The sequence below is a fragment of the Nicotiana tabacum genome, chromosome 12 (assembly GCF_000715075.1).
Source record: "Nicotiana tabacum cultivar K326 chromosome 12, ASM71507v2, whole genome shotgun sequence".
Taxonomy (NCBI): Eukaryota; Viridiplantae; Streptophyta; class Magnoliopsida; order Solanales; family Solanaceae; genus Nicotiana; species Nicotiana tabacum.
In genome coordinates this window covers 1448313-1461848 of record NC_134091.1, presented here as the reverse complement: position 1 = coordinate 1461848, position 13536 = coordinate 1448313, and the positions used below count along the sequence as shown (strand labels likewise).

General features: G+C 32.8%; 1 protein-coding gene across 2 annotated transcripts; it reads left to right on the top strand.

Moving 5' to 3' along the window:
• Nucleotides 1-3845: 3845 nt before the first annotated feature.
• Nucleotides 3846-9421, top strand: LOC107820745 (uncharacterized). Of its 2 annotated transcripts, none has more exons than XM_016647092.2 (9): nt 3846-4019; nt 4362-4388; nt 5442-5521; nt 6631-6703; nt 6887-6944; nt 8474-8525; nt 8631-8655; nt 8781-8872; nt 9059-9421. In XM_016647092.2, exons 1-9 carry the CDS (start codon nt 3906-3908, stop codon nt 9108-9110), a joined length of 573 nt encoding a protein of 190 aa, XP_016502578.2. In that variant the 5' UTR covers nt 3846-3905; the 3' UTR covers nt 9111-9421. The 2 variants fall into 2 exon arrangements, with proteins under 2 accessions (XP_016502578.2, XP_016502572.2); XM_016647086.2 differs by having other exon boundaries at nt 3848-4019; nt 9056-9421.
• The last annotated feature ends 4115 nt before the right edge of the window (nt 9422-13536 follow it).

Below are 13536 nucleotides of genomic sequence, written 5' to 3'. Positions count from 1 at the left end.
ATTAATTATTAATAGTGACTATTGACCATGACTTGGTACAAGTAATCAAAATTTTGAAGGGGAAAGAAAATTGAGTTTTATTGGATAAGAGTATGCAATAATTTATGAGGAATTATGGAAGTAAAAAAGGGTACTTGAATAAATAAATAAAAAAAAAAAACTCCATTGAATGGGATGAGTAAATGCAATTGTCAATTATTAGCAGGGTATGTTGTCACTTGTCACCTTCTCATTTTACTACTTTTTAATTGTATGCACCTACCGAAAAATAGTGTATGAAATATTAGAATTTTCAATACTTTTAATCCAATATATTTTTCCTTCTTTTAGGATTTGAGTTTTTCTTTTCATTTCAATTTTAGGTAGCAAATGATTAGGACCATAAGCCAATATATTATTAGCAGTACCATCAAAGGATGTGGTGCAGTGATAGGGCTACTCCCCCTTTAACCGGAGGTCTCGAGTTCGAGTTCTGGGTATAGAAAAATCATTGGTAGGGAGCGCTATCCCCCGAATGGAGCTTTACTCGAAGCGAATCCGGATATAGTCGGGCTACAATACGGGTACCGAACACCGGATGAAAAACAAAAATATATATATATATTATTAGTAGTGGCTAGTTAATCTGAATGGGTAGTATGGGATCCTTAATTTGCGGCAATGGAAGTGCCTGGCCAGTAACTAATTGAATATTTTTCCCCTCTTTTTTTAATTATAAAAAAAGAATTTAATTCTTGAATTGTTCATTAAAAATTGCCAAAGATCTTTGAGCAATAGATCCGGTTAGCTTGGTGTTTGTTTGAACAATTTTTTACTAGAAGTGTTGTAAGATATATATTTTTGTTATTGTTGTTTTAAGAGTAAAAATTACTCGCATCAATTATTTATACCAAATCAATTAATATAATTTATATAAGGTTAAGTAATATGTATTTTTATTTTGATTCGTTGATCCTTGCAGTTAATTATTTAGTTATGTTGAACCTTCGACGCGAATAAGTATTTATCATCAGAGGTGGATTCAGGATATCAACTTTATGTGTTCTGGATTTTGAACGACGGCATCTAGTGTTAATGGCTGAATTTTAAATTTAATATTTATTTATATATATATTTAATAAATTTCTTAATATAAAATATACCGTTAAGCGAAAAAAAAAACGAATTCAGTCGAACTCGTAGCTGGACTTTTATCTCCGCCCTTATTTATCATGTTTTAAAGCATATTTTTACACATAAACTTAGAGAGGAATAAAATTGCTTAAAATAACAAATATACATCAAGGCACGTTGTCACCTTCTCGTTTTATTGGTTTATATCAATGCACCAACCAAAAAAACGTTTTATTTTTATTTATATATAAATCCAATCTCTTGTTTTTTCTGGGTTTTGGGTTTATCTTGTCAATTTGTTTAGGTGTTGATTAGGACCCTTAACCAATAAAAACTAATAGCAGGGGAGACATTTAAAAATAGCCAGATTTACAACTAGTCATTCAAAAATAGCCCAGTTTTAAAAGTAATCGAAATTTAGTCACTTTTCATGTAAAGATAAATTTGAGCGAAAATACTGTCCAAAACCCGGAAAATACGCCCGTATATTATACTGGAGTTCCAACATAAGTATGCTTGAACTCCAGCATATTATACGGGAGTTCCATGATAACTATGTTGGAACTCCAGCATAATATGTTGGAGTTCTAGCATAAGTACACTAGAACTCCGGCATAATATACTGAAGTTCCATCAAGTATAAATGTCCAGTATAATATACTGGAGTTTGGAGCACCGATGCTCCAGTCTCCCGTATATTATACAAGAATCAGCAAAGTATACTGGTCCAACATAATATGCTAGAGTTCGTACTCAGATGCACCGAACTCCCATATATTATGCGGGACCGGTATCTATTACAGTAAAATAGTGGCTATTTTTCAGTGACTTCGTAAACGATGACTATTTTTGAATGACCAATCCGAAAACTGGTTATACTGTGCTATTTTAACTAATAGTAACCTTGTAGGGGAGCCCACTTAATCATAAATGAGTAGTACAAGATTAAATTAAAGGTATATGAACAGCTGGCATCCACGTGGTAGGAACATGACACTAGGATCCTAAATGCGCGGCACTATAAATTAATGAAACAATATTTTCACTATTTTGTTTATAAATGGGATTTAATTCTTGATTTCTTCATTTAAAGATGGCCAAATTCATTTAACATCGTTGCAGCTAGCGTTGTCCATTCGGATCGGATATTTAAAATCTGAACCAATCCATTCAATTTCGGATTGGATCGAATTTCGGATTGTGTTTATTAAAATTCGAATTTCGGATCGGATTCGGATTGGTATATTTTAATCCGATTCGAAATTATTCGGCAATGTATAAATACTACACTTCAATTTCAGATAGTCAGTACTTCATTTACATTTTACTCAAAGTTATTACCTTTACAATTGCTAGATTTAGCTATATTGGCACCATAGTATTCTCATAATTGTATAAACATGAATTTTTCTTAATGTATTGCCACTTTTACAAAGAAAATATACATATCAGTTTGCAACTTTGAGGCATAATACGATCCGAAATTCGATCTGATCCAAACTTTAAAATTCGAATCTGATCCGATATAATTTGGATCGGATTCGAATTGCATTTTCTAAAATCCTAAATCCGGAATCCGAATCTGAAATGTGCAAAATCCGATCTGATCCGATCCATGCACAACCCTAGTTGCAGCCAAGACCACTATGAGAATTATATGCTCCTAATTTTCAATTTATTTGAAAGGCTTGATTGTGTACGAAGTATAACAAAAAAAATATTTTTTTAAAATTAGTATACTTATTAAATAGACCACAAGATTGCTATGATTATAAAAACATATCATTGAGATAAAACAAAATTTAAAGCTAAATTATTTTCAATTAAAATATGTTATTTTTAAAACAGATTAATAAAAAAATAATCTCACATAATATGAAACAAATAAAATAATAAAAACTGCTCTGCGAGTAATAAGTAGTTAAATGACATGAGGTGTCTCCTCTTATTCAATCAACTAGTATACGTACCCGCATGATGCGCGAATTATAAAAAAAAATATTAGCATGATAATATTGCTCTTAATTATTCGTGGAGAGATCCTCAAACCAATGAAATACGTAATTTTATATAAAGCAAATGCAATAATTATAAATAAATATTTTGGGATTATTTATTCACCATTATTATTGTTAATCATCCATCTTTGGCATTTATACAAATAAATATTAAAATTATCTACAATGTCAATGTAAGCAAATTAAACTCTATTCTTGAAAAGTTACCCCTCCCTACTATCACCTAGTCCACCTAAATCCAGTATAATTATATTGTATTCGTGGAAAAAGAAATATAGAATAATAAGATGAACGCGTAAAAGAAAATACTAGAAAAAAATCTTTAAAGTAATAAATTTCTTTTATGAGTTGTAAATGAATTGAAAAATCTGGATTTTTAATCATAAATTATGCTACCACTAGATAAAGATGGAGGAATAATTTTAAATAATTTTTTTTCTAAAAGCTTTTGTGATAAATCCCTATAGGAATAATTTTCATAAATTTTTTTTGCTGCAACATAATCTAAACTCTAAGCAATTTGAAGAAATCTCTAAGCAAAAATAATTGAAGAAATCAGGAGAAAAAGCAAACGTGGCTATGGCAACGAGTTCAATCCGACGTGGCAATCAAATAAGAAAAAGGCAGACGTGGCTCATGTTTATTGGATAATGACACCAAAGGTACTCCGATGACGTGGACCGCCGTTCCCATTAAAAACAAATACTTCTCCGCCGTAGCTCCTTCGATTCTCCGGCACCGGGAAAAATTCACACGAAAAAGGAGAGAACGCAAATGGCGATTAAGCCATATATGAGATCGATTTTGATTGTTGCTATTGCTTTCTTATCTGTTTTACCAGCTACTCTCTGTATCGAAGATAAATGTGCTGCTTGTACTACCATTGCTGTAAGTATTCACATTCTCTTCTGCTCATTTCACGCCAATGCATATAGATGCATTCTACCTTATTTTGTTCATATGATCTAGCTTAGAAAATCTTTAATTCGATTAAAGACAAATTATTTCACCTCAATTGATTATTTAAATAGTCTACTCCGACTAATTTGAGATTGCGATTTAATGTATTTGTTTATGTTGGTTATGAGTACATGATTCTGATAATGTTTAAGCTTTTTTGACATTTAATGATAGTGAAAATAGCCAAATGAGAATTTACATGTACTTGACAATTGATTCAAGTGTGGCACCTAATTTGGTTCTGACTCAATTATTTTTCATGACTGTCAGGAGGAGCTGGAGCATGGACTCTTGAAAGTAAGAATATAATGTCACTTTGTTGATCTTTATCTTTTGTGTTGTGCATTTACTTTGTAGAAATTGTCCTAGCTCAATCTATCGAGAAAATGAGAAGGAAGAAAAAGAAATCATCCTAGCTATCTGCCATGATGCTATCTCACCCAAGCTTTAAAATGGAGATATTAGGTTCTTCTAGCGTGATTTGCAAAATTGGTTACTTTTATATGACTGTGCAGTGAGAACTTCTTCTTACAAGGAAATGGAAATGTTTGAAGTTGTGTTAGTCAAGATTGATGGTTTTGAAAGACAGATGGGAATATCGAAGGAACTCGGCAAAATGACCCTGTAACTTTGGGAGAAGGGGTGCTCTCCTATCTTTTGATTAGGAAAGCGGCATATACCGGGGGTAGCGACTGTTTATTAAAATAATTGAAAGTGTCTTGTGTCCCAAGCTTGTGTTCATGTAAAAGCCTTTGATTTATACACAATGTAGTAAAACTTCTTATGTTGTGCCAAGGCCACACTTGATTCACTCATAGAGAAAGAGGCTTTAATAGTGGTCTCAATAGTCTTAGTATCTGATTTTAATACTAGAAAATCAAATTGCTAAAATGATATATAACTAGGACAATACATCTGAAGTAAAAGATCTTCAGTTCAAGTTGTATTTCATATTCTCATCTACTTAGGGGTCGTTTGGTATGAGGTATAAGAAGGTCTAGTGCTGGTATAAAATTTTAATACCATCTTAATACTTTGTTTGGTTAGCAAACCTGGTATAAGTTATCCCAGGATTAAAATTAGTACCGGGATAACTTATACCTTGTAGAGGGTGGGGTAATAAGTGCTGGGATAACTTATACCTTCTTCTTAGAAATTATGCAATTGTCATTTTTAATACAACATACCAAACAGTGGATAAAAAACAACACCAGGATAACTAATCCCAGCATAACTTATCCCGGCATAAGCCGTATTCAAACCAAACGACCCCTTAAAGTAATATAGTTCATGTCTATTCTTTGTCATTTTCTCTGACATTTCCTGCACTAATTTATGTGTATTTTATAGGAAAAACCAAGAAACCATTTAGACATGAGACACCGCCTGGATTCTAAAGGTCAGCGTGAAGGGAAACTTATTGATTACAGGTCTAATATTAATGATCACCTTATTGATTAGTTAAGGTCTTTGTTTATGTCAGTTCCTAATTGCTACTCTTTTTTTCGTTACAATTTTTAAATCTATTACCCAGTTGTAATTAAGAACCGAGCTTACTTCAAATTGATTTCTCTGATATCCTATTCCTATGGGCCTTCTGGTTAAAGAGTTAAAGCATATTTATTTTCTTCATCTGACAGAACTATATTATAGTTGCTTTCTTCCAGTTTGAACATGCTTTTCATTTCTCCGCTTTTCTGGAGTGACTTAGTTTTGTTATTTTTTCATTTCCTAGGAATGTGCTTCCATAAGGTTTATACTTTTGCCCCTCTTTCAATTTAGAAAAACTAGTAGTTTGAAAATATCATCTGAATCTTTTCCTCATTAAAAGCTTGTTACTTTAACAGGCAACAATGATCAATCAAATTATAATATAACCACTTTACAATAACTCATATTTTGCATGTTGGATTCTTAATAGAAACTGCAGTTTCTAACAGAAGGTAACCATCAGCTTGGTTTTCTAAAGAATAAAACTAAGAGAAGAGTGGTGTTTCACCTCAACTTTCACCACAATCTTTTTATGTTCTCAATAAGTAGTTAGTATTTTGTGCTCCAGGAAATAAGTAGGGGTGGGGAGGTTAGATAATATGGTGCGGTACCAGTTTGTCCTTATGAATTAAAAGCAAGTTGTTTTTCTTTTTGTTTTTGTTTTGATAAACATTAAAAGCAAGTTATTCTTGCTAGGCAATTATATTTTTCATGCATATTCTTCCTCTGTTTCCTTGGATCCAAATCAAAGGGTTTCATAATCCCTTTCTTTTTACTGTCTTCTTACTATTCTATATTATCAGATGTCATTGGTTTCTTTCCTCTTCTCTTTACCTGCCTACTTCTCATCCCTTCTTGTCCCAGTTTTAATAGCTCCTTCCCCCTGGTCACGAGATTACCTATGCTTTTAGGAGTAAGCAAGTGTTAGAATCCCATATTGCTTATGTGCAGTTACACAAATTTTTTCACCTCTTGTTGAGTTAACATGCATATAAAAGTTTAAACTTGTATGATTTTAGTAACCTCTTTTCTATATTTCTTCAAGCAGAGCCAGTGAGCTAAGAGTTGTTGAACTCCTAGAGGACCTCTGTGAAAAGATGCAAGATTATACTCTGGAGAAGGTAGCGTTTACTTGAAATCTTACTAGTTTCTCATTGCCATGTGTTATTTGTAAATCAACAGTATTAATAGACAAATTGGATAAATCCAAATTTGGGACAAAAGCTTTTTGTACAATTTATTCTGGCAATCACTTGAGTACAAAGTTACCTTAATGCTAACGCTGTTCTTTTTCTGCCTGCTAGGTGGATTCAAGCACAAAAACTTGGATTAAAGTAAACAATTGGGACCTTCTCAAGACTAGTACGTCTCATGACTTCATTTCTTCCACTTTGAATGCTTAATTGCTTCACATCTATAACTGCACTCCTAATGTTGCTAATATTGAGAGTTCGAAGTATAAGTTTCTTGAAAAAGTCATTCATCTAGTTTCTGCCAAACCTCAGCATGACCTTCACAAGCTATCTGCTTATCAAATTACCTTTTGGATATCTTGCCTCTTAAGAGTTGGATGTCAGTAAGCAACACAGTCTCTCTATATATGCAAGTCTTCTCTCTGGCCGAGTTGGACATAATCTTAATTGTTATGAACTTGAGTATTTGCCAGGGACATGCTCTTTTATTTTATCTCTCATACTCATTCTGTTTCGAAGCACAAACCTCATCCATACTCATTATAGTTCCAGCTGCCAAATTACATCATACATGGGGTATATTGATGTGAATAGCATCACACGTTGACATTGTGTTGCGGGAATGATCTAGCATTTTCTTAGCTGGCGAGTCAACGATCTTCCTTTAGTTAATTCTTTCCTTTCCTTTACACAGAGAGAGCTTGGGAATTTTTCTAACAGCTTGGAACTTGAGAACATGATTATGGTACTACCATTTATATTATGGCAATTTACTCGGTTTTCAGACATTACTAAGTGTTCCTGGAACTGGCTTCATACACTGTAACTGGAATTTTCGTGAAGTAAAGAGCACCCCAATGGAGGTAGCAATATGAAAGGAATTCAATCAAACCTACATTTTACTTAATCAAAAAAAGAAAAGAAAAAAAGAAAAAGAGAGGAATTCAACTGAACTCCATGCTCTCCATATTCATGGGTTGGTTAGCAGGAGTTTGTTCGTTATAAAAAAGAAACGAGATAACTTATTCATGGGTTGGTTAGCAGGAATTTGTTCATTATAACAAGAAAAGATATAACTTACAGGCTATGCTGTACAAGAAACGCATTATCTTAACAAGTGATGTGCACCATATGAAGAGCGCCCAAGGGGAGGTATCAATTATGAGAGGAATTCAACTGAACCCCATGCTCTTTATGTTCATGAGTTGGTTACCATTATCTTAATGAGCTGTGTGCACCATATGGAGAAAATATTAAGTTTTGGAATGAAAATAACTTCTAAGTTTCTTGTATTTTTCCAATCAAAAGTTGAGTTAAGGAGATGACTAAGATAGATTAGATGAGGCAGATTGTTAGGCAAGTTTTGTGCCGAGAGCAAGCTAGTAAAGTGATGTTCATTGGACATGGACCTCAAAAATGTGGACTAACGAACACATATTACGATATGGGAAATATAATCCTGACGCTAAGTTGCTAACTGCATTTATGATTTAACTTTCTGAGAGTAAGCTAAACTTAACCATTTCTGATAGTCCTAACCAGCAAATGGATTCTCATAAAATGAGTGCGTTAGAGTAGAAATAATTTATCAGGGACACTAATCATGTGATTTCCTCAGTAAATCATCTCTGGTTATTATGTGTTAAAGTTTACATATAACTTGAATTTAATGTTTTGCTTTTCCTTTTTCCTTGACAGATAAGCAAGAAGCTCGAGCACATTCAAAAGCTATATCATCCTTCTGTGGAAGGTAAGAGAGTGACCATTTAAGCCTCTTAGCTACAGTGTATTCCTATTTCACTTCTGATTCCACTCTAAATTTTTGCACTTTTAACAATTTTTGTTATGCTGCCAGGTTACTTGAGCAAACTGAAGATGACGTAAGATGATTTTCCTACAACGATGACGTTTACTCCCTGATTCATAGCTCTTGATATTTTTTTCTGTTTATACCAGATTAATGATGATTATCACCGATTACACTGATGCTATCCATAAATTACAGTTCACAGAATTGATGAAGAAAGGATCTGTCCAAGTTGGAGATGTAAGCAAGGTATTATGTGAAGATCTCAGCAACTATTGCAATGGGAAAAGGTAATTAATTTTAGCAATAGCTCATGTTCTTCAATATTAATATAGTATTAACTACTCCAAACTGGGTTTATTAGGTACTGATAAACTATCTAACCAGAAGCGATCATATTATATATTAAAAATCTTCTTAGCATTTCACGTATGGACTGATTAATTTGTGTTGCACTCTCTACATTTGTGCAGTAGTTCCAATAAGACAATAGGTGATGAAAACGAAGATACAGATCGAGAACTTTGACCTAGTTAATCCTTTTCTTTTCCTGCTGGTTTTGATGGGTAGAGACAGAGAAGATTGTCTCTATTGTAACTCATGCAAGCAGATAACTTCAATAGAAGTAGCAGATCTTTACGCCCTCCTATTTCCTTCTTCCGCTATCTTTTTGTAATACACCATACATGTTCATCCCTCCTTTTTGTTGGACCATGTATCAGTCGTTGTAAGTTGTACTCAAGATTAACTAACTTTATCGATGAACAACACCATTGTCATTCGTATCCTTTCTTCTTGTTGTATTATGCTACTTAATATTATACGTAATTTTCTTTTAATTCCAATTGTGACTTCTAGTCACATGATTTAACATTTCAATTTGACTTATTTGTGTGTTTGTTTAGGTCCTATTGAAAGTATCAAATTAGTGGTAAAACATTAGTTAATTGAAAAGAGTGCAGAACTGTTCAAATGTGTCTTTTTTATGTTCAAATTTGATTAGCTAAATGATATTAGAATCTTGAACTTGTGAAAGTTGTATAGAATGATGTTAAATCCTTTCAAGTAAGAAGAGTGTTATGTGAATCAGAAGAAAGTAGTTTTTTCTTCATCCAAATTTAAAAATTACAATGCATTAGGAACTTTCGTCTTAAGGCTTTCTGTTTTGATCCGTTTCGAGAGCTTTACCTCTTTTCTTAATATAACATATTTGCCTTTTGTCCCTCCCCAGACTATGTTATTTTTGTTGTCATTAGTTGGGAAACTATCAGCTATGTCCGTTTATAAGTAGCTTACTATAAAAATTGGTCAATTCATAAAATATTACTAATATTAGTTAATTAGCTATTTGTAGCCAAAAAGGGTCAAATTTTTGCTTTCTTTTAAGTGGGTGTTATTAGAATAGGAGGGTGTTTGGATTGGCTTTTAATCTGGTCAAATCAGCTTTTAAGTTCTTTTTAGCTTTTTTCAATATTTGGCAAAGTTAAAAAGTACTTAAAATAAGTTAAAAACTGCTTAAAACAAACCAAAAACAATAAGTTGGGCAATCCCAACTTACTGTTTTTTGGTTTACAAGCTATTTCTGCTAAAAAACTACTTTTTTTAAGCCAATCCAAACGGGTTCTAGATTGGGTACATCTTAAGGAGCTTGAATCTTAATTTTGGGATGATTTGGTGGAGTTTTGAGGTTGTTTGAAGTAGAAGACGAACATAAAAAAAATGACATGTGTATCCCACCGTGTATCATTTATGTATCACACATGTATCATATTTGTATCAAATGTGTATCACATATATATCTATGTATATCTGTGTATGAGATACATGCGTGATACATATTTGATAAGTACATGTTTCACAGAAGAAATTTTTGAACTCGATTTTAACTACAAATTTTGATACCAAATCAGTCCAAATCACCTCTAATCTTTCTCAAATTTCATATATTGACCCATCTATATGTTTTCAATGAATTTCAACCATACCTATTGAAAAATGTCTTTTTTGCTTAGATTTTTGGAATCTTGTATATATTTTTTTTGTATTTCATCACTTTATTTGCTACCTCATCCATGAAATTTCCTTTCCGTCTTGCATCTAATATTGTTAATCACGCTTAAAAATATAGGAGGAGATCTTTGCGTGTGATTTTTGGAGAGAAGGAATCTTATTTATTTGGATTTTCAATTTTTATGTGTTAGGTTAGTTTTGATAAGTATATGATTAATGGCTAGAGGTTGGTAAGTTGAGACTTTTTTGGGATATTTCTGAAAGATTCCCTATTTGTTTTTCAATATTTAAAAATAGAGTAATTCTAATTGGAATGCACGACCACTTGAATCCTACCGATGCTCAAAAAGTTGACGAACTTCGATTAATTTGAAATTTGGCGGGTCCATCGGAAATGGCCTAGTAACATCATTTTTTGGTATTTCGGGATCATGAAGTAGGAATTATTGATTATGTCAATTTTCTCGTGTGTTTATATACATGAAGATTTTTCTGAATTTGGTAGCCTAAAAAATAGTGGATCCATCATATACGGTTTTGTGAGCAATACTCATCATTAGGGGTGTACATGGACCGGGTTGGTTCGACTTTTATCAAAACTAAATCAAACCAATTATATCGGTTTGGATTGGTTCGGTTTTGTCAGTTTTTTCGGGTTTTCGGGTTTTTTTGGTTACATGAATATTATTTCAATCTTACTTTGTTAAAATTATAGATAAAATTTTGATAAGTGAATATATGTTTAGTAAATATGAAAAAAATTGACAAACATATGATCTATTAAAATATTCTAATGGGAGAATTTTTTAGTAATACGTGATAGTTATTTTCTTAGTCATCTAACAGTAATCTTTCGTTAATTTACGCTTTTAAGGTTAATACATGAGAGGATCCCAAATATTTCTACATTTTCTAAAGAAAATTTACTATAAAGCCTTAAAAATATAAATAAAATTTATCTATTTATATGTCGGTTTGATTCGGATTTTTTTACTCAATACCAAACCAAGTCAAACCAAATCTAGTAGGGTTTTTTAATCGGTTTGATTTGATTTTTCGATTTGGTGCGATTTTTCGGTTCGGTTTGTACACCCCTACTCACCATGACTAACAATATTTTTTAGCATAAGAATACTATGCACGACCACATGATTAGGAACCGTTCAAGTGAGCTCAAGATAGAAAGAAAAGATTTTTAGACTTCTTATGGATAGTGTTTAACAGTGAGAGTCAAGGTCAATATCGAGCCATTGCCTAGCTAGACCAATAATTAAGAGTAGTGATATCGATATAAAATAGACTAATGATATTTTCTTATTTTTTCACAATTAAAAGGTGCATCTCGTGAATATACATTATAATATATATAAGTAAAATTTGTATTTTTCTTACATTGAATAAAATGGTGTCACGTAAAGTGAGAGGAAAGAGTATCAAGACTCATAATTTGTCCCATCCAATTATTATTTTCAAGAAAATGTGACGACATTTCCCTCCCTAGTCCTAGAGTTCCTTCCTAAGAAAATAAAATAAAAATAAAAATATAAAGAGAGACAATTATTTGATATTTTGACGCAAGTTGCAGAATGTTGATGTTGTAGCTGAAATAATTGTACGGATAAACAATAACTGAAATAATTATAGCCCCAACACATATAACAACAACAACAACAACTCAGTGTAATCCCACAAGTGGGGTCTGGGGAGGGTAATATGTACGCAGACATTACCTCTACCCCGAGGGGCAGAGAGGCTGTTTCCAGGAGACCCTCGGCTCAAAGAGGCAACAAGAGACACTATATTAGTACTATCAATAGACTCATAATAAAACAACATAAAGTACCATAAAATCCATAACATAACATAAATACCATAAAAAACAAAGTAACAGCAATATAAGAGATATAGGAAATACGAGAAAGATGTAAGGTATTAATACACATGAGATAAAGCCCATCATCAGTAGTTGATCAATAGCATCCTAAGACTACTTCCTAACTGGCTAGTCTCACTCTAGTGCGCTGTAACAAAGACATCACAATTTCCCTAACCTACCACCTTAATGCTCGATCTCCACAATTCCCTGTTTAGGGCCATGTCCTCAGTAAGCCTAAGTCGCTCCATATCCTGCTTGATCACCTCTCCCCAATACTTCTTAGGTCTCCTCGTACCCACCACCGCCAGTCGTTCACACCTTCTCACCGGTGCATCAGTGTTCCTCCTCTGAATGTGCTCGAATCATCTGAGTCTTGCTTCCCGCATCTTGTCCTCCATGGGGGCCACACCCACCTTCTCTCGAATATCTTCATTTCTAATCTTATCCTTCCTTGTATGCCCGCACATCCACCTCAACATCCTCATCTCTGCAACTTTCATCCTCTGAATATGTGAGATCTTCACCGGCTTAAAAAAAGAAAAAATGTCTTTATAGCCCCAACACATAAAGACTTAAAATTATTCCAAGCGACTTAAAAAAAGAAAAATTCCAAGCGGCTTTATTCGTTGCTTTATTCCAATTCACCAACCCTCTTCTTTATTTTCCATGGCAGCAGACGTGCCTGTGATTGGTCTACAACATAAATGAACGTGAAAAATACTCCCTTTTCAATTTAATTAAGTTAGTACAACTTTATTCTTTTATACCATTTATAGTGAAATAAATAAGATTCCTTAACCAAATATTTCGGGATTGAAATTTGAAAATTAAAAAATTATTACGGATAAGAAGTGCTTCCACTTTAAATGAGTCTTACGCAATGCAACTTTAGGACCTGTTTGTCCATAGATTTGTTTTCCTTATTAGTTGTTTTTTAAAAAACGTGTTTGTCCATGAAATTTTGTAAGTTTTAAAAAAAATCAAAAATATTTTTTCAAAAACTAAAATTATTCGAAATTTTTTCCCTCACTCGCAAAATTATAATATTTTTTCAAGTGAAATGTATGT

Bases quoted from the DNA above. Each gene is read 5' to 3' on its own strand.
- LOC107820745 (XM_016647086.2), top strand. From the start codon at position 3,906: ATGGCGATTAAGCCATATATGAGATCGATTTTGATTGTTGCTATTGCT. The intron at 8,656-8,780 runs GTAAGATGATTT...CATAAATTACAG, and splicing joins TTGAGCAAACTGAAGATGAC to TTCACAGAATTGATGAAGAA. The intron at 8,873-9,055 runs GTAATTAATTTT...ACATTTGTGCAG, and splicing joins AACTATTGCAATGGGAAAAG to TAGTTCCAATAAGACAATAG.